At 39.7% G+C, this 21,274-nt stretch overlaps 1 protein-coding gene and 1 long non-coding RNA gene across 7 annotated transcripts in view; one reads left to right on the forward strand and one right to left on the reverse strand.

The window, feature by feature from the left end:
* The window catches only part of mab21l3 (mab-21-like 3), a 39,842-nt gene that overhangs the window by 9,877 nt on the left and 8,691 nt on the right, over positions 1–21,274 (forward strand). For 4 of the 5 annotated variants that reach the window (XM_052015034.1, XM_052015039.1, XM_052015035.1 and 1 more), the window contains 3 exons: positions 6,258–6,329; positions 8,012–8,303; positions 16,152–16,333. In XM_052015034.1, coding sequence (XP_051870994.1) covers positions 6,258–6,329; positions 8,012–8,303; positions 16,152–16,333 — 546 coding nt within the window. The remainder of the gene's footprint in view (positions 1–6,257; positions 6,330–8,011; positions 8,304–16,151; positions 16,334–21,274) is intronic. The other variant, XM_052015038.1, reaches the window with a different exon arrangement.
* LOC127569948 (uncharacterized) overlaps positions 16,346–21,274 on the reverse strand; it is a 58,865-nt gene continuing 53,936 nt past the window's right edge. For both annotated transcript variants that reach the window (XR_007956270.1, XR_007956269.1), the window contains one exon: positions 16,346–19,008. This is a non-coding gene — a long non-coding RNA (uncharacterized LOC127569948). The remainder of the gene's footprint in view (positions 19,009–21,274) is intronic.

The following is a 21,274-nucleotide window of genomic DNA, read 5'->3' on the forward strand; positions in this document are numbered from 1 at the left end:
GATGGCCCGCTCACATCAGCTTTACATACCAAGTATAAAGCTTGCAGGATTTGCGGGTGTTGGAACATGTAACATTTGCTTGTGCTTTACAACAGATGGAACTACAATTGTTTCTTTACTTGACACAATGACAGAAGCCAGTGCCCCATTATCATTGGTGTTTCTAGCTTAGCTAAAAGGTCCACCAGCTCTTTTGCTAGTGAGACATCATTTCAATTTTTTTTTTAGTTTTGCATGTGTAAAACAAGTATGTTACAGTGACCTAAAAGTTTTGGGAAACACCTGATAGTTATTTGGTACCAGGAATGAAGGAGGCAAAGACTCTGGGATCATTCAACATTGTGATGTTCCAATTGGCAACTGATTTCTGTAGAATGATAAACTAAGAAGGTGATGAGAACTGGTTTCACTCAGCTGTATTTATTCTTGAAGCATCAATCAATAATGTAAAAAATGTAGCAAAAAACATCTACCAAATACCTCTGTTATGGATTTAGCTTGTTTATAGATTATGTTTGTAGATATTTCCGGAGGGTTAGAATTTCTATATTCCGACAAATATTTTGTCCCAAGTAATAGCTGGCTATTACTTGTCCATTTTCCATCATTATGTTGATATTGTATACCCTGCAGGATTTTTTTTTCCTTTTCCCAATCTACTCTGATGTCACCATGGGTGTTTTGGAAAGAGGAAGGAGAAATAAAAGAAGCAATTTTTCTAGTGAGCCTTGGACAAGAAGTAGTTGCCCGTCTGAGATGGAGCAAGCCATTTTGGATAACCCCTTGGGGTTGATCATGCTAGGAGACCTCTTGAATATTGTGAAGTCAAAATATTACCATGTCTTAGACGTTGTCCCTTACAAGATTTCTCTCAGTTCTCCCGAGTAAAAGCATGCCCCAGTGCAGGATCAATGGGGGAACTGGGAGAAAAAAGGATGCTGTGGGTAATCTTTCCATCGATTTCAGTCCAAGGTTGCTGACGTTTTTTTTGCTAATGCAAATAAACTTTGTGTGTGGGTCACTTTAGTTAAGCTGTAGTCCTGTAGCGGAGGTTTTGGGAAAACTTCTGCAACAGATTAATTGAGGATATGAAGTATCAGAATTTCACAGTGAAAGCTGGGTACATCCCATCAATGCCAATATTATTTTCTATGCTATGTGAACTTCCTGCTCTGAGAATGACCTGGCACTGAAGATTGATACTGCTGTGTCTTCTCATGGAAATAAAAAAAACAAACCTACGTGAGCTGGTGAAGGTTGATTGTTCTTTTACTGATTAGGAACTGCTTAAGCTGGAGAAGATATTTCCAATTTGTTCTGAATTGACCTAATTTCTTCAGTTCCTGAAAAGCTGGCAAATATATGAATGCTTAAATTGGAAGTCTAACTTAAAACATTGGATTATTTTTGGAGTAATAGATGCAGAGGAATGAGGGGAGTTGAGTTTGGGGTTGAAATTGTTGGTGGTGGTAACTGAGAGGCCATGACATTACTAAACTACCCATAGGCCAGGAATTTGCTCACCTCTATGATCAAGTTCTTCTAATTTAATCTTTGGTTCATTCCTAGTGCCTCTGTAGTGCCTTTTCCCACCAGATATTGTTATTAAATAATCTTGTCTCCACAGTCTGTGGTGGAATCTGGCAAAATGTGGTAAGCTCCATTTCCTCAAGCTTCTGGCAGAATACAAAAAGTAGAATCAGTCAACATAATTGAGCAGCACATAGAAAACAATGCATTAAAATATAAAGGAGCAGTACATCAGCAGATAGAAAACAATGGAGAGGAATATATCCTGTGTGCCCCACGATGTATGAATTTTAAAGTGCATCACAATACTGCAGCAGTGCAAAGGCAGATACGCATGCAGTGATCTCTGTAAAGTGATAAGCCTATGACTCAAGTGGCTTGGGGCTACTGTGGTACTCAGTCTGTACTGACGGGCATGGCCACATACATTGAAAATCTGTGTTCTCCTCTCCCCAATGTTTCCTCATCTCTATGGCAGCCCTTATATGCAATTATACACTCCCTGCCATGGAGAGAATTCTTTGAGGCTGTGATTTGCCTCCCATGCTTCGTGGTAGCAAACATGTGGCAGCTGCCATTAGGAACCATGCAGGTCACATTTTAATGCAGCACTCGTGAGATAAACAACCCTAACCATTTTGTTTAAAGGTAGATTTTTCTAATTTTGCAATTTTTCCTCAAGTCCCCTGACTTAGTGTTAAAGCTCAGCACATTTGACACACCAAACAAAATTAAGCTCCAATTTCTAGGTACATGTCTCTCAAAAATCAAAGCTACAAACATTGTGAGATGGAATTAAGTTGGAGTATTTTCCTCTGCTGTTTGTATTTGGGAAACTGTTGCTTAACTTAATGAAATTGAAAGGAATTCAATTTGGCACTACTAAGATTAAACTTCTAGCTAATGATGTGGTGTTGCAATGTTTTTGTTTGCTTTTCTCTTTCCTTCCTGAGGGAAATTGTTCTTCTGACACCTGTACGCATTCCAGCCACATATTTTAAAGCACTTTGTGTTAGAGGCAATAGGTTTTTAGCTAATTATCTCACAGAGTACTTTGACCCGCTGGTAACTCCATCACGTGAGAGCAGTTGGCATCAATACTGTTGTTTACTTCTCCTCCCTTTTCCTCATGTGCATTGGGCCTGAAATAAGGTGAACTTTGGGATTTAGGATGGAACTGATCTGGGTATAAAGGGCTGATTTTCATGGCCTCTGCCTAACATCTGAAAATGGCAGGCAATCTTTTATTACACCATTCTCTCTCCTAGCACTGTACTGCTGCCACAAAACAACAAATTTCACCTTGTATGTCAGTGATAATAAATCTGATTCTGACACCATAATTGTTTAGGCATTTGCAAGGGTACCCCACCACCTACCTGTTTTTCATGGAAGCTTGCTTGCTACCTTAATGTACATATAGGGACTACTGCAGACTGGCCACCAAACAAATGCAGAAGTCATCATCTGACATTCCTGAATAGGTGGAATAGTAAAGGGATGGTTGAGTGTCTCAGGATGAAAAACCAGTGTGCCAGATGCCAGTTAAAAAAATGACCCAAACTTTCACAATCCATGATACTAAGTGCAAGTTGCTGGTGCTAGGTTGTATGTTGATGGAGTGACGCCCTTCCTGTTAGGAAGCCTCTGGTGTTCTTGTAACCACTTGACTGTAGTATGTTATGCCATGATCACAAGGGAAGTTGGCCACTGCTGCAAATCCCAAAGTGTCCTTGCTCCAGCTGTTAATGTCCATTCGGAAAGTAAAGTACTGACCAGTTGCAAGGCTATTGCTTACTTACATAATGCAGTTGTGCACTGTAGACTAAATGAAGTGTGGCTCTGGTGGCACTCTGGAAGGATTCAAATATAAAAACTTCTACGGTTGTGGTGACATTGACAGCTGGAAGCAAAACACGGCCTTAAAGAGAAAGGTCTTTCAGCAGGATGTTACATGGACGTGTCACAGCTCACCCAGTTTTCTCTTGTAGCATTCCCAGGGATTTCCAGGGAAGTGTTGTTTGCCCTACAGACCCCCACTAGCTGCTCTCACTGTTGCTCCTTATGGTAACTGCAGCTGCTCTTTCTCCTTTCACTTCGGATACTGAAAGTACAAAGGTGCTCTGAAGGGGCTTAAACTAAGATACTGTGGCCTGGATCTATTTTTATCTTAGCTAGTTTACCACTGAAAAAGAAATAGAAGCAGAACCATTCTTCTGTCTGTCAATATTAAGACATTCCTTAAATATTGTGGGTGCATGACCATATTTACATCTTCAGTAGGAAGTCTGCCAGTGAGAGAGAGGAAAATGAGCTGCTGCTGCCATAGTGTTCTGTCTGGAGCACTGGCAAGGACCATAGCAACCACTTTCCTGTGTGTATGAATATGACTCATGCTAACACACAAAGTACATGATTTGGCATCCATAGAAGGAGATGAATGAATGTCAGAAATCCCTACACAGCTACATGGTCCTAAAAGAAGGGCAATGCTCTCTCTCCAGTTGAAAAGATAACTGGCAACAGTTGTATTATGTTGCTATGTACTGCAATAAGCAATTTTGACTTCACCACATTGAATTGATACCGACAATATCTTAACTTTTTATTCTCTCGCAATTGTTCTTGTACTCAAAACATAAGAGAGACTTGAATGTGTTTCCCTTTCGTGGACTTATTCTTACTCCATGAAGGAATTCCTTCTGATTACATTCCATATGGTACCATGATACATAAAATTGGTAAATTGGTTTATTATTGTCATTCGTACCTCAGTACAGTGAGAAACTTATCTTGCATACCATTCATACAGATCAATTCATTACAACAGTGCATCGAAGTAGTGCAAGGTAAAACAATAATAGAGTGCAGAATAGAGTGTTACAGTACAGAGAAAGTGCAGGTAGACAGTAAGGTGCAAGGTCACAACGAGGTAGACTGTGAGGTCAAGAGTCCCTCTTATCGTACTAGGGGATCATTCAATAGTCTTATAACAGCGGGATAGAAGCTGTCCTTGAGTCTGGTGGTACATGCTTTCAGGCTTTTATATCTTCTGCCTGATGGAAGAGGGGAGAAGAGAGAATGTCCTGGGTGGGTGGAATCTTTGATTATGCTGGCTGCTTTACCAAGGCAGCGAAAAGTATAGACAGAGTCCTTGGAGGGGAGGCTGATTTCTGTGATGTGCTAAGCTATGTCCACAACTCACTGTAGTTTCTTGTGGTCATGGGCAGAGCAGTTGCCATACCAAGCCGTGATGCATCCAGATAGGATGCTTTCTATGGTGCATTGATAAAAGTTAGTGAGGGTCAAAGGGAACATGCCAAATTTCTTTAGCCTCCTGAGGTAGAGGTGCTGGTGAGCTTTCTTGGCTGTGGAGTCAACATGGTTGGACCAGGACAGGCTATTGGTGATGTTCACTCCTGGGAACTTGAAACTCCTGATGCTCTCGACCTCAGCACCACTGACGTAAAGGAAAATTGGTCCACAATCAAGGATGATGCATTGCTATTCCGATTCCCCAAGAGGATAACTGTCTGTCTGCAGTGGAGTAAAGGTTTGAGGATAGGTCTGCAAGGCTGCTGTTTGAGATTCAATCAAAGTGACAAACCACTATCCAGTTCTTCAGGATCTCCTGCCATTTGCAAGACCTGCAGGGGCATAAAATTAAAAGGGAGTACAAGTAGCTATGAAACTGTTCTTGTATATTATAGTTATTAGTAAAACCTGTTATTATTTTTGGAGCAAGACATGGAGCATGAAATGGAGAAATTACTGTACAATGGAGTCAAATGAGATCCTCACCTTTTGAAGAGGAGAGGTAAACGTTAATCAGCTGCTTGAGCTGAGTTTGTTGTCCAAGAAGGCTTCTGAGTCCTAATTGGTAGGTGGATGCAATTCAGTTATTCTATGTGGCCCTAAGTAAGGGAAAATCATCCTTTGCTGCAGATCTGAAGTATTTTCTTGCTGCTCCCTTTCCAAATGTATTTGAACTCTGAGCCATTAGAAAGATGCTGAAAGCACTTGTGATGAAAATTACTGCCACTGTATTAAAATTGTAATGGCAAAAGGAAAATAGCTTGCAACATCGTTATTTTCCATTCCTGCAGGAGTCAAGTAAGTTCATCCAGTGTGACGTTTTGACCAGCCCACAGTGCTGATAGGAGCATATGAACATCAGTTTTTTTTTTGGTCCCATCAATGTCTGCCCAGTATCTAATATTGCTAGACATAGTTCAAATCTTTTGAGATAAACTGTTTCCGATTTGATGTGGAAATGATAATCTGGTCTTTCAAAGTTTTCTTTGTGTAGTTATTTTCCATTAATGGAAATTTTTATGTTTCATGTAATTGGCTTGATTATTTTAGTACAGTAATTTGACCTGTCTAGTTATTTGAATCAAAAATTAATAACAATTGGATAAAGTGAATTAAGTAATTTTGAATTAAAAGTAGATTGTACAAAAGTTTGAAGAATGAGTTACATTATCTTGTATGTTTAATTACTTTGCAAGACCTCAAAAGATATGTTTCCTATATTAAGATGTATAATTAGTCTTATTTTATACACATGAAGAAAAAAATTCCATTTTCTCAGTCTGTCTGATTTTCTCCAAACACGTAACATTTTTCCTAGTGTCTCTGGTTTACTTTTTAAATTAATGAATTGATGTCATTTTTCTCTTTTTTTTTAGTATATATAAAAAATCATGTTTCATTTATTTTGATAGGATCAGCTGGCTGTTGTGGCTAAATGGTCAGCTATTCTGACAGGGAAACGAGCCCAGAATGCTTCCATCCAGGTACAATTCTGGAGATGAGCTCCCATAGCCCCACCCTCTCATCCCAATACTTTTCCATTCTCTCAACTTAAATCCATTTTCTGACGCCCCAGAATATTTCTACTTTTACTAGATAATATCTTTCCCTTGTTTATCCACATTTCAAGATCTTTTCCATGTCCACCCTAATTCATACTCCAAATGTGTTAACGTTGTGTACCCCACCATTTCCTACAACAAGATCCCTTTTTGCTTGAAAGCCCTTGAATTATTCTGTCTGATCTGGTATTGTTTGCCAAAACCTTTGTATATTACAGATAATTTTCTAACAACAAAAACTATTTCAAAGATCATGGTGAGCATAGAGAACAGACATTTATTCAATATGTTCTGCTGATGTAATTGTTTTGATATTTTCCTGCATGATGTTTGGAAAGAAAACTGAGTCAAATATTTCATCCACCGTGTTTGTGTGTGCTTTGATGTTAGCTTCATAGAGTTTGATGTGAGCATTTCTCATTACTCATGATATCAAGCTTAACAGTCAAAAAAACAAATTTTAATATTGTTTTTCAGAATGTTTGATTATAGCCATTGCCAATAATACAAGGATTAAGACTATTAGTACGTTAGTGAAAATAACTTGTCAACAAAATAGAACTTACCTGATATACATTTTATTTTAGAAAGCTTAGTAACAAGAACAAAATGAGATAAGAATAACCTGTAAACAGATCTTGAACAAAACATAATTTTTTACGTTGTCAGTACTGTGGAGTAGAAGCTTTGTTGTGGAAACTTCACGACGCATGGCTCTTTGTACTCCCTCTGTTAAAACAATCCCATGCAAGGCTCATTATATGGAGGGATCTATGTTCAAAAGTAGTAGGGAAACAAATAGAGTGATGCAAGATAAAAATGTTTTTCCCGATATCGTTTTTTTTCTGTTCATCAGAAATAATTTGATCAGCTGGGTTCTGTCATAAGAGGCAGGCATCTACTGCTGAGAGTTATGTTCTCGGTTGGCTTCATTAACCCTCATTAGATTTAAACATGTTAAAAATAACAACAATTTTTGAAAGATACCACACAGACTTATTCTTGGCAAATCACATCAATCAGAGCATAACCACATTCACTCTTGAGTCAAACACAAATAATGGCTACTTGGGCACAATACCTGGAGGTATTGAATCTCAGTAAAGAGTCAGTGGCTCATCAGCTGTGGAACATGGGCAAAAGGGAAAATTAAAAATTGGAATTGATTTGCATGTGGACAGAAAATCAGTTTTGATTTACAGATAGTTAATATTCTCCAATCCTTTTGTTTTAAAGCTATCTCTGTGTACACATTCTCCCACTTAACACTCTACTGTACACTGACTGACTCTCTCAAACAAACTAGCTATTGATCATTAATGACATTGCTGTCTCAATAACAGTGATATAAAGAGCAAACCCAAATTGTTAGCCTAGAATTGTTTTGGTCAGATGACTTTTGGTCATTGATCAAATCAGACATAGTCTTAAAAAAGCATTCCAGCAAATACCTATTTTAATCAGTATTATTTCAGACATTAGTATTCACAGATTTATGGTGTTGGTAGTCATACCCAGATTCCTTCATTGTATTCAATTGTCCATGCTGAGTGAAATACTGGAGGGGAATCATAGTTTCCAAGCAGTGTCCTGCTTTCTCTTAGGTTCAGTCACCATCACAGCTCTTCATTATGATTCCGGTGAGAGGTCTGGCAGCCTATACAGAACGGAGGGTGCGCCAGTGGCGCTATTATACATTGAGTGGTTCCAAGCTCATCTCACCTGTTCAAGAGCCTGAGAAGCTTCATCAATGGTTGGAGGTGGATCAGTTCCTTAAGAGTTCTCAAGAATGGCACCAACCAGATGTCACTATTGAAGGTGACATTGTTCCTTCTAAAGTAATTACTATCTTCAAAACCCTGCTTGAGAACACAATCCAGTCTTCTAATTTTCAAGGTAAGTGAGATATCTATATCATCATTCATTTTAAACATCAACTCTATAGTTTGGGTGCTTTTAAGATTAAGGTTACTCAACAAAAATTTGAATCTACACAGTCACAGTAAAAGAATTGCTTGTTGGGTGGGTGATAGCAGTAAGGTTATTTACAGAAAGATAAGTAGGAGTAGGCCATGTAGCCTGTCAAGCCTGCTCTGCCATTCAGTAGGATTATAGCTGCTTATCTTTGGCACAACTCCAATTCCTCCTGGATCACTATAATTGTTGATTGCCCTGCAGTCCAAAAGTTTCCATCTGACTTTGAATGTACTGGATAACTTTGCATCCACAACTCCCACGACAGAGAATTCCAAAGCTTCCCTTTCGAGAAACAAAGTCCCTCTCTATCTTAATCTTAAAAGGGCAACTGTTACCTCAAGGCCAGGTCCCTAGTTCCAGGCTTTCCTACCAAGGGGAAACGTCCTCACAGCATTCATCCCTAATGAGTCCCCACAGAATCTTGTGTTGAAGTAAGATCTTCTTTCAATCTTCTAAACTCCGGAGAGTACAGGGCCACATTTTTTCAGTATTTCCTCATAGGGTTAGTCCATAGTACCCAAGAATCAATTTAGAGAAAGCTTCACTGCACTGTTTCTCAGGTAAGTACTTCCCTCCTGAAACAAAGAGACCAAAACTGCACATGGTCTTACCAACACCCTGAACGTTTGCAGCAAAGCTTCCCTACTTTAATATTCCATCCCCCTTTCAAAAGAGGGCAAAATTTGTTGCTTTATCTACATATTAACTTCAGTGTTTCTGTACAAGGATTCCCTAATTTTTCTCAACACCAACATTTATTAATCTAATCATCCTACCAAATTGGATGAGTTCACAATTTCCCTCACATATATCATCTGCCATCCTTTTGTACATTCGATTAGCCTCGTCTTTATTCATAGTACAGCAGTACAGAGCAGGAACAGACCCTTCAGCCCACTATGCCTGCACATAGTCTATACCCTCTATTCCCCTTCTGTTCATGTGTCTGTCTAAATGCTTCATAAACGTCTGCTTCTACCACCTCCCTGGCAGCACATTCCAGGCACCTACCATCCTCTGTGTCTGTATGTATAAAAACAACAACTTGCCTCACATCTCCTTTTAAATTTCCCCCTCTCACCTTAATGCTATGCCCTCTTGTACTTGATGTTTTCACCCAGGGTGAAAAAGACTCTGACCATCTATCCAATCAATGCTTCTCATAATTTTATATATTTCTATCAGATATCCCCTCAGCCTCTGACGCTTCAGTGAAAACAATTCAAGTTTGTCCAACCTCTTGTTATAGCTAATACACTGCAATCCAGGTAAACCGCTTCTGCACCCTCTCCAATCCATATCCTTCCTATAGTGTGGTGACCAGAACTGCACACAATACTCCAAATGTGGCCTTAACTATAGTTTTATACAGTTGCAACCTGACTTCCCGACTTTTATGCTCAATGCCCTTGCTGTATGCTGCCTTTACCATCCTATCTACTTGAGTTGACACATTCAGGGAGCTATGAATATGCACCCCAAGGTTCCTTTGTATATCAGTGCTCCTAAGGGTCCTGCCATTTTCCTCTTGCGTTTGACCCACCAAAGTGCAAAACCTCAAACTTGTCTGGATTAAACTCCATCTGCGATTTCTCCACCTTTCCTTGGCAGACACTTTGTGTCCTCCTCACAACTTACTTTCCCATCTATATTATTAGCAAACAGCTTCATTATGTGCAGTCCCTTCATATAAGTTATTAATATAGATTGTAAATAGCTAAGTCCCAGCACTGACCTGTGTGGTGCCTTGCTACCTTTTCCTACTCTTTTGTCTTTTAATCAATTCTCCATCTATATATATATAAAATGTTCAATCCTGTAAACCTTCTCCTTTTATGAGACACCCTTTTTTAGTAATACAAATACACACTCCCTCCAATCTAATGGATTTCTTTATTATGTTAATCATATTCTTACAAAACTCCAGTAATTTTATTATCCACTATTTCACTTTGGAAAAACCATGTTGACTCGGCCTAACCATGTTATACTGTTCTGAGTACTCTGTTATCACTTCTTAATAATGGATTATTTGCTTAATGTGTAAGTTTTGTCAACCCACTGCAATTTAATAAGTGGAAATGCTGCATGCACTCAGCAGATTAAGCAGCAACTGTGAAGAGAAACTGAGTTAACATTTTTAGGCAGTGACCTCTTTAGCACATGTGGCGGATTTGTTGACTCTGTTTCTAGTGACAGTTGGAAGTAATCAGAGTTAAACAAGTTCTGGTTAATGACCCTTCATCAGAAACTTCATCAGAAGAGTCACTGACCTGAAATATTACCTCTATATTTCTTTCTCCAGATGCTGCCGGACCTGTTGAGTATCCCCAGTATTCTTTGTATCTTAGTTAAAATGATCTCCATTGTTTCTACTTACAAATGAAGAATACTCGCTTAGCTGAGGCACTGATGTAACTATATAAAGAGTCCTGATGCACTTAGAAGAAAATTGGAAGGAGGAAGTTATGATAGCGTTGTTGGCAGACTTCATAAAAATTCTGATGGATTAGTGAACTTCAGACACAGTGATTGTTCTTTTTTGACCTTGTGTTGGTGACCTGCATTCTTGAAATCCTTACTATTCATCACTGAGTTTTCTTTTGTAAAATGAATATGGAAAATTTTTTAAAATAGGTTGAGGTGCTTTTAGTTTCCACTGTGTTTGCATGGAAATATATGAATTATTATGTCCAAGTTGGTAACTTCAACTTGTCTTTCTTTATGGTATGTAAATGCCAACTTGTACTGAACTTCTGAATGGCCATAGCACAGGATATTGTCCTAAAGACAAATGCTATCACTACATTTCAGGGACACCAAAAGGTAAAACTAAGACTTCATGGAAAGTGGTACGTCTGTTTGCCCAGCCACATTTGAAGGTACACATTTTACTCGCTGCCTGAAAATCCATTCTGTTGCAAAAAGCTACGGTTAGGTGACCATGAATAGTGAAACTTTAATCAGTGAAGAATGCATATGTCATTAGTGAATTGCACTGGCAAATGCATCCATGTTTGCCTCATTGTGATATTCATTAGGACATTGAGTTCGTGATTATTTGGATCTGAATAGAAAGAATTCTGGCCCCTTAAATCATCAACTCAGCTCCCAATCTATCTGGCTTACACTCCACTGAAGTATTGCTGTGTTGTTTGGAGGTATGGATATCAACAATCTTGTCTGGTGCAGGAAGTCCAATATCTGAAAGAAAAGTTGTCTGTCCCATGTGATGTAACAAGAAGAAGCCCATTTTCCTGTGAAGGAAGGAATAGGAATCTACAGGAGTGTCACAACATCTTTAAAAGATGTAGTTTGCAACATCACCACCCTGTCTACCCTGAAACAGGAGGGATGTGGCGGCTACAGTTGAACTCTTTGGTTAAGAACGACACTCCCCACAGTCTCCCTAGGTTCTTGAAATCCACCCAATACCCAACAGCTGATGATCGACTAAGGACCGATTGGTAGTCACCTTGCTAGCCTAGTCCCAGGGACCAGGGTCGCGGTCAGGCTTAGTTCTGTCCCCTGAGACCATGTCTAGATCCATAACCAGCTCTAGACCCGAGGGTACCTAGCTGGTCAGCACAGACTGTCATGAAAATGCAAACAGTAGTGGTGAATACTGGTCTGTCATTATATAACACTATGGTAACAGTACTGGTGGATACAAGTGTCTCTGGTACTAAACACAATTTCAAAGAGCTATTTTAAATGGGTTTTGGAGGAATGATGGACATTTGGACTCTGCCACCCGTGCCCAGCCTCCCTCTGAGATTTTACACCTGTTAGAGAGACACACACGTGTATGTAAAATTGAGAGATTCCCCGAAAAAGTTTTGCTCTGAAAACTTTGGTGGTTATCAGGGCTGGATAGTGAAGAAATGCATCAAGCTTCCTGATTTAAAGGAATGGAAAAAGTTTGCGTTCTTAGAGAAGGAGGGAGGTGAGAGCTGCCAGTTTTTTTGAAATAAAATTGCTTGGCTTTAGTGTTTTTGTTTACAAATTAGCCCAGAATGTCATCTTCAGAAGAAACCTCTGAATGTAATTGTGCACACTTTGAGGTGTGAGGTGCTTTCAAAAACATTCCAGGAGTGGGTAATTGGCATAACTTCTATATTTTCTTTCTCCTCTTTCACTTGTTAACAGAATTTCATGCAATGTCCACAGTTCTAGGAAACCATTTGCCCCATTTGAGCCTGTGCTGCTACTTGTATCTTCCCTTATACATTGGTTTGGTGTTGCTCCTCTCCAAGCCTCACTGCAATATCCTTTAGTGTTGGAATATAATGTTGGTGGCACTAGTTGGAGTTGATGTCTTTTGGATAAGCTAAGGCCCCCACCTCCATGGGTGATTGATGGTTGGAGTGGACCTGGTGAGCCTATTTTCGTGCTGTATCTCTATGACTCTAGTAGCACTCTTAAGTAGATGTTCTGGATCCCATGACACTTTAAGAAGCAGAGCAGTGGCTGTAACATACTTTAGGATTACTTGAGGTCATTGAAAGGTATTGTATCAATGCCAGCTTTTAATAGTGGGGTGAAGACTGGTGTATGCACCAGTCAGTTATATACCACATTGGACTTTTAATGAGGTGATTTCATGGTAGGTTGTAATTACAGGAATGAGTGTGCAGTGTCAAAGGTGTTGTAATATCTGGGCAATAAATTAATGTATGTTATCACAGGATAAGCTGAGGTACCTTTAAAATGTTAAATGGCTACAATGTTATTGTAACTTACCATCAGCATTCAAATAGCCATGTTCAACCTGTGAGAGATGATGGAAATAGAGAATATAATAAGAAAAAGTGGAGCCAGCATTGCTGTGGAGGAGGAAAAGCTGGCAGTGTTGATGTTTGATTCATACACTACAGGTTATGCGTTAGCAAAGAATTACATTTATTGCAACGTACTGAGGATAGTTCTTCGTCGTAGCATAATGGCTGTCATGTTAGAATATGTAGTTGTGCAATGAGTGATCAATTATTTGCACTTCAGTGGCATGAGTACAGAATCTTGAGCCGTTCAAAATTATTTGTACACCTTCCATCCATTTGTACATTAGGTTCCATAATACTTTGCAATAATTTTAAATTACACAATATTCTATAACTAGGTTATTTGGGAAATATTCCTATTGATCTTTTAGTATTTTGTTTTACAGCCATGACTATGAGCAGGAAATTGTAGCAGAAGTCAGTAGTGTGAAACAGATTAACACATGCAATTCTACTAAAGTAACATCATTCAATGAGAACACTGAAATTACTGTGATTTTTTTTAAAAAGCAGTAATGAACTTTATTAACCAAATCTCAGTCTGGCTGGCTGTTACCTTGCCTGTGGCCAAAAACCTGTATGTAAAGGTACTTTGGACATTAGTCAATGGTGAACTGACCATGCTCACAAATGTACAAAGGACCTCCTTTTATGTACAGTATGTACTGTTTTAAACATGATCTCTGAAGGAGTCTAAATCTTAAATACTGAGCAATGTAATGCTGTCACATGAGGGGTAAGATTGGGGAAGGGATGGGTGTCGATAGCATGAATAAGCCCTTCGCATAAAACAAGTGATGAATCTTTGACAAGTAAGTTGTACTCTGGCTTAAAGTTTATTCAAAACAATCAAGAACAATTTAACAAAAAACAATGGAACAATTTAAGTAAAAACTGAAACCCTTACAACTCTAAAGCATTTAATTAAACTCAATCACAAAAAAATATAAGTTAACTAATACTTACTCATCACAGCCTTTGGACTTCATTTGAAGGTGAGAGGGGAAAGATTTAAAGGGGACCTGAGGGGAAAGATTTAAAGGGGACCTGAGGGGCAAGTTTTTCCACACAGAGGGTGGTGTGTATGTGGCATGAGCTGCCAGAGAAAGAGGTGGAGGTGGGTACAATTACTATATATAAAGGACACTTGGATAGGTTCATGGATAGGAAAGATTTGGAGGGATATTGGCCAAATACAGGCAAGTGGGACTGGCTCAGGAAGGCACCTTGGTCAACTGATGGGCCTGTTTGGGCTGATGGGCCTGTTTCTGTGCTGTATAACTCGATTAAATGAATGGAGTTGCTATTCCTCCTAGCTTACATTTAGCAAGCAGATTTTCCACTGTCTGTGATAGGGAAATGCCACAAGTTTATGTTCTGCTGTTGGACTCCATAAAATGTTCAGCATTGAAATGCAGTCGGGAAATCACCACCAAAGAGCAGTGTGAGAGTTCAGGACTTCACTTTGGTATGGAACTGCAGATGTTCCCAACAGGTGTCTTCAATCTGCATCCCCCCCACCGCCCCCCAACATATCATCTTAGATAATGGTCAGAATTTAACTTTTAACTTGTTTAGCTCAGATTTTTTCCCCTATTGTTCCCTGTTCAGTCTGGTTTGCTTATAGTTTCTGACTGGAAAAACCCACAAGGTGAACTGGTTCCAATTTGAAGCTGGTGAACAAAGTGGCCCACTTCAGTGCACTTAGTTGCCATGAGAACTGCATTAACTGGGTGAAGATGAGGCTGAGTTTTGGAAAGGACAGATCTGAAACAGTAAGGGAAATAAAAGTTCCTTTTCAACTGTCTCAAGTTCCAAGCCTTTTTGTTTGAGTAATAGCCTAGTAACTGCGCCAAGCGCACACCAGAGAGCATCTCCAGAAGGAACTTCCAATGGAAATGCTGCCAATTACACAATGACAGATGGAAATTCATTCCGGGTGTGTATCTATGCATGTGGGGCCAGATTGTTTGGCATCTTGCAGATCTCTATTAGTCACCTGTGGTGAGAACTTTCATAATACATAAATGTTGCACTTGATTAGTTTCTTGTCAACATCATACTTGTATGTTTTATTTCACCACTGGCACTGAGCAAGTAGAGCTGAGAGGCAAATTGTAACTGATATAAATTAAGCTGTCCTGGATCACATTGTAAAAATTCCAATTATGCTAAATGTAAGCTATTTTGGATTCGGATCAATTGTCCGTTATTTTTAAGACCATTGGGTTGCACAATGGGGCAAATTGCATTGACACAACTATTCTGGCACATTAAATTCTACAATATCTTTGTCCAGGATGCAAAGGAAAGGTAGGCCCTTAACTTGTCTGTAGGTAAAAATAATTACTGAAGTGGCACTGTCAGTTTCATTCAAGATTATGAGAGAGTGGTGTTCTAATGTTGTATGCCGTAGTGAATGTTTTTTTTAAAGTGCCAGTTCCCAGTATGAGCAAGTACAAAGTGATTCCGACAATCATGGGACCTCATCCCTTCAAAAATGGGCAGCTGGGGCAGTGTGTGTCATTGTCATCACAGAAGAGACTTCACTACAATTTATTATTGCATGGCCATACAAATGCTGTTTGCATTCACTGATTGTTTTTTCATTCAAAATCTGTCACCTAGAAGTGCTAAATGTTACACTAGTAAATGATATTATTTCTAGCTCATAACCTATTCCTTCTGAATTTTGTTTTGTATTTGCATTCATTATGTTTTGGTGGTTATGAAGACTGGCACCTTAGACTATTGTTCAGGTTTGTTTAAACTGCCTAGATATATCTAAGTGTTCATCCTTGTCTTAGTGCCTTGTGCAACTACAAAGATATTTATGTAGACCTAATCTGCAGATTGTTGCATTGTATCTTCTCTTTGCCCTTTTCCTTTCTCTGCATTCTCTTTTATCTCTCTTCCTAACACTAGCATATTACCTCCAAGCATTAATCTACTTATTTGTTAAGAAAAACTCTGTTTTGGCCCACAGAAAAGGTCAATATTTTGGAAAGTGTCGGCCCCACCATACGACTTGCTGTGGAGACCACAGAACAACATGTGGAAGTGGAGCTGGTACCAGCCATCGAAATTGCCAACCACTGGCCAAAAAAGGCACGTTGGCCACGATTCTTGAAACGTTGGCCATCAAAAGAAAAGGCTCGAACTGTGAAGGTACTAAACAAAGAAGCAACACATAATGATATAATAACTTGATAAGGAATTTGTCTGGTTTAATGGAAAGTTGAGTATGAATTACATATCAAGTTGGGTTTACGGTGCTTTTCGGGAGATGTGAGATGCTGCGAGGAACAAGCTGTGTGATCAGTGGAAAAGGTTAATGAGAGAATAACAAGAGGGAGGCAATTGAAGATGAGATTTTCTTTTGCCTTTCTGTGTAAGGACCAGGTATACAAGGTATGCGATCAATTTCTTATGTTTAAGTAATTATTCCTCTGTTGCTCTGTTATATTGGATTTTAAATTAATATTGGTATTAGATTGCTGAAAAGTTATCATTGGCAATGGAATATTACATTAAACATTTACTTGGAAGGGAGAAATTGCTCTTGATATGTGGAATATCCTTTGGGAAACTGATAAAGTGTTATCATTAGGTCTAAATGGGAAGAAGTCAAGAAAAATATACTACTTCATAAAATGAACACCAGAGCCTAAAATGGTACAAACTACAAAACAAATGCATTTTAGAATAAAATTTCATTCGGCTTCTCACAGGGCTTCAGTGAAGTTGTTCACTGTTTTGCAAAGGCAAACTGATTTGGTCACTGCAACTGGCCTTGGCACTCGTGTATTAGGGAGATGTAAGTTAGCAGCATTTCTACTCTTGGTTGTGAGTCAGTGGCCCTGTTTTAAAAGCATGAACTATAGACATGGGTGAGTTTGGTCTTCCTCTTATCCGGTGATGTATTTCTTCTCTTCACTCCCCAGGGTCAAGTGGATGTTTGCCTGAGGTATTGGAGAATACCTGTATCCTCCAAAACATCCATGCTGTGTGTGTGTACATAGAGATTTTTAGAACCATAGAACACTACAGCACAGAAAACAGGCCATGCGGCCCTTCTAATCTGCTGAAACATTATTCTGCTAGTCCCATTTACCTGCACCCAGTCCATAACCCTCCAGACCTCTCCCGTCCATGTATCTATCCAATTTATTCCTAAAACTTAAGAGTTAGCCCGCATTTACTACATCAGATGGCAGCCCGTTCCATATTCCCACCACTCTTTGAGTAAAGAAGTTCCCCCTAATGTTCCCCCTAAACCTTTTCCCTTTCACCCTAAAGCCATGTCCTCTCGTTCTTATCTCTCCTAATCTAGGTGGAAAGAGCCCACTCATATTTACTCTGTCTATACCCCTCATAATTTTGTAAACCTCTATCAAATCTCCCTTCATTCTTCTGCGCGCCAAGGAATAAAGTCCTAACCTGTTCAATCTTTCCCTGTGACTCAACTCCTGAAGACCCGGCAACATTCTAGTAAATCTCCTCTGCACTCTTTCAATCTTACTGATATCCTTCCTATAGTTAGGTGACCAGAACTGCACACAATACTGCACAAATTTAAAAATATCCATGTTTCTTTGAGAGATCTTCGCCAATTATTTTATTTGGAGGCTTGTCCACTGAGGCAGCAGCCAACTACTTGTCCTAGAGTGAGCAAAGAATTAACAGCAGTTTGTGCAGATTAAGCTGATGGTGGAATCCCATAACACGTGGAGTAGAAGGCAAGAGACAGGCTGGTGTCTTCCAGTTTTTTGGGTTTGTTGAGGACAATGTTAATGATTTTTAAAAGAAAGACTCAGACTCATTCAGAAGTTTTATGATTGTAACATCTCAGATGAAGAGTCATTTAACTTGGATCAATGAATATTTGAGTGACCCTAAGTTTTGTTTTGTCCTTTGGGGATTCCAAATACATATCTACAATAATCCAAAATAGATGATGAACATCAAAAATTCAATATTCAAGGGTGTAGTTTTATTTTTGTCTTTATAGAAATGTGGATGAAGATAGGTTCTGTGGGTGAGGTGCAACTGCTGAAGTGTTTACCTTTTCAAATAGATAATCCAAATAATTTTCTAAACATTCACCCAGGGTTGCACAGTAAGTGACAAATAACAAAATGAAGATATATTGTGTGTGTGTATATGAGAGCACTGATCCAATTGAATTTCTAGTCAATGGTGATTCCTAGAATGTTGATGGAGAGTGTCTTGAGCACTGGTATGTCATTGACTATCAAAAGTAGGGTTAGACTTTCTCTTAATGGAACTGGTCATTGCCTGGCACTTTTGTGGCATGTTTGTTACTTGCCACTTACCAGCTCATGGCAGTATGTTGTCAACATCTTGCTGCAATACAAGTATGGACCTGCTCATTTGCTGAGGAGTTGCGAATGGAATTGAGTTTCATATCTCATAACAATATAGGAGGCCATTTACGCTGGCTTCCTGAGCATTCCCATCTGTCCCATTCCCCCACAGTCCTCAACAGACAAGGTCATTGACGAAAGCTGAAGATGACTGGGTCAAGGACACCACTCTGAGGAACTCCTGTAGTAATGTTGTTAACCTCCAACAACAACAGCCATTAGAATGTTTTCCCTTGATGCTCGTTGACTTCAGTTTTACCTGGGCTCCTTGGTGCCACACTCAGTCAGGTGTTGCTTTGGTATCTAGAGCAGTCTTTTTAACTTCATCTCTGGAATTTAGCTCTCGGCTTTGAGACTGAGCCAAACAGACGTGTAAAATCCAAACTGAGCATTGGTGAGCAGCTTGTCAGTAAGTGCAACTTGATGGTGTTGTCATCGACATCTTTCATCACTTTGCTGAAAATTGGGTGGAGACAGATTGGGAGTGAGTTGTGGGATTAGTTTGTCCTATTTGTTGTTAGCTGGACATATTGGGACATTTTTCTGGATTGTCAAGAAAGCATTGAAGACCCCACCCTGAGTACATTCTATACCTGCTATATTGTGTCTTTTTCTAAGAGGACTTCAACATAGAAGTAGTAATTCATCATCTGAGGGTGAACAATAGGTGATAGTCAGGAGGGGTTTGACCTGATGCCTTTAGGAAACCTTGAATCATTGCTGAGAATTCCCAGTGCTTTTACCTCCTACATTTATGCCACCCTCCAACATATCTGGTGGGTCTGTCCTGCTGGTGGGACAGAATATACCCAAAGATTGTGTTGGAGGAGTCTGGCACATTGTAGGATATAATTCTGTGAATTTGACTTTCAGGATATTACTTGACTAGTCTACTGGATGTCTTTAACAATTTGCATACCAGTCTTCAGCTGCTAATGAGGAGGACTTTGCAAGGTTAGCTGCGCTGGGAATGACTAAGTGTCTGAATTTGGTGCCTAGTCAGTGCTGGCAGGGGTGACCAGTTTTAGAAGAAGGTGAATCTTTGCTTTCATTCTCAGTACAAGTAACTAAAATAGTTTGAAAAGAGAACTTCTGTTGTTGATTAGAATAATTCCTTTATGATTGTTACTTTTTGGGATATTAAGAGAAACCAGGGATATGACAAGCTCAAAGGGCCAAATGGTCTACTGCTGTTCCTATCTTCTATATAAGATATCTTTATTAGTCACATGTACATTGAAACACACATCTCTATATTTCTATGTAATGTGCAGATGAAGAACAGAAGGGGTCAAATATAGATCTTAGAGGAGTCTGGTGAAGTTAAAAGAATAAAGAGAAATTGCTGGAGATTATCTGGTTGCAATTGGAGAGGGAAACAGTGAGGGGGAAAAAAAAACAAAGGACCATATGGCTGAGGAGAAGAGAGAAAAGGTGACACCTTTCATCATATCAGGATGCCCAAGTTCTTTACAATCAATTAACCTTTTTTGGATTATATTCTCAATGTAAAATATGGCAATTACAAAACAACAGGAGAAAACTACGCCTGCTGATTGAGATGTATTGCTTCCTCTGGTAATCATGAATTGTCTCATACCCCATCTAGGGGATGATCCCTGTGCTGGTGAATGAAATCTTGGGGACCTGACAGAGTATTTGTGTGGAGAAGTAAAAAAAAAATGTGAAATATCCTCCAGTGATATTCCCTAATTAGTGTAATTAAATAAGACATTCATTCTGACATTTTTTTCCAGTTCTTAGCTTCTGTGAACAATAAGATGGGCTGTATATGTGTGTGGTTGTTTATCAATGTGTAGGTACTGACATGAAGAATATCAATAATGAATGTTATGGTTTATAGCTGAAAAAACAAGGTGCTGGAGGAATGCTGCAGACCAGGCAGCATCCATGGAGAAAAAGCGACAGTCAACATTTCGAGTCAGGGCCCTTCTTCAGGACTGAAGATAGGAAAAGGGGAAGCCCAATATATATGGGGGGGGTAAACAGAGTGATAGGTAAACCAAAGAGGGGAGGTGGGGTGGGCACAGGTAGATGCTGGTAAGAGATAGTGATAGGCAGATGGGGGGAGGAGGGGAGAGCTGATCCATCAGGGGATGGGTCACAGGTATGGAGGTAGGTGGCATGGGGAGAGGGGAGGAGAGGAAACAAACAAAAAAGGCAAGGAGAAAAAGGAGAGGTTAGGAAAGGGAAGAAGAGGCATGGGGGGGGGGGGGGAAGTGGGGGGAGAGATTTGGTTTACTTAAAGTGGGAGAATTTGATGTTCATGCCATTAGGCCATAAGGTCCCAAGGCAGAAAATGAGGTGCTACTTCTCCAGTTTGCACTTGGACTTCTCCTGGCAGTGTAGGAGGCCAAGGACTGACATATATCACTGATAGTGTGGGAGGGAGAGTTGAAGTGACTGGCGACGGGGACATGCAGATCATGGTTACAGACAGAGTGCAGGCGTTCTACGAAATGGTCACCTAGTCTGCGTTTGGTCTCGCCAATGAAGAGGAGGCCACACCTGGAACACCGAATGCAGTAGATGATATTAGGGAAGGTGCAGGTAAATCTCTGCCTCACCTGAAAGGACTGTTTGGGTCCCTGGATGGAAGTGGTACAGAGGCAGGTGTTACACCTATGGCGGGGGGAGTGGAATGGGTTGGAAGGGAGGAGTGAACTAGGGATTCGCAGAGAGAGCAGTCCCTGTGAAAGGC

This window comes from Pristis pectinata, chromosome 4, assembly GCF_009764475.1.
Source record: "Pristis pectinata isolate sPriPec2 chromosome 4, sPriPec2.1.pri, whole genome shotgun sequence".
Taxonomy (NCBI): Eukaryota; Metazoa; Chordata; class Chondrichthyes; order Rhinopristiformes; family Pristidae; genus Pristis; species Pristis pectinata.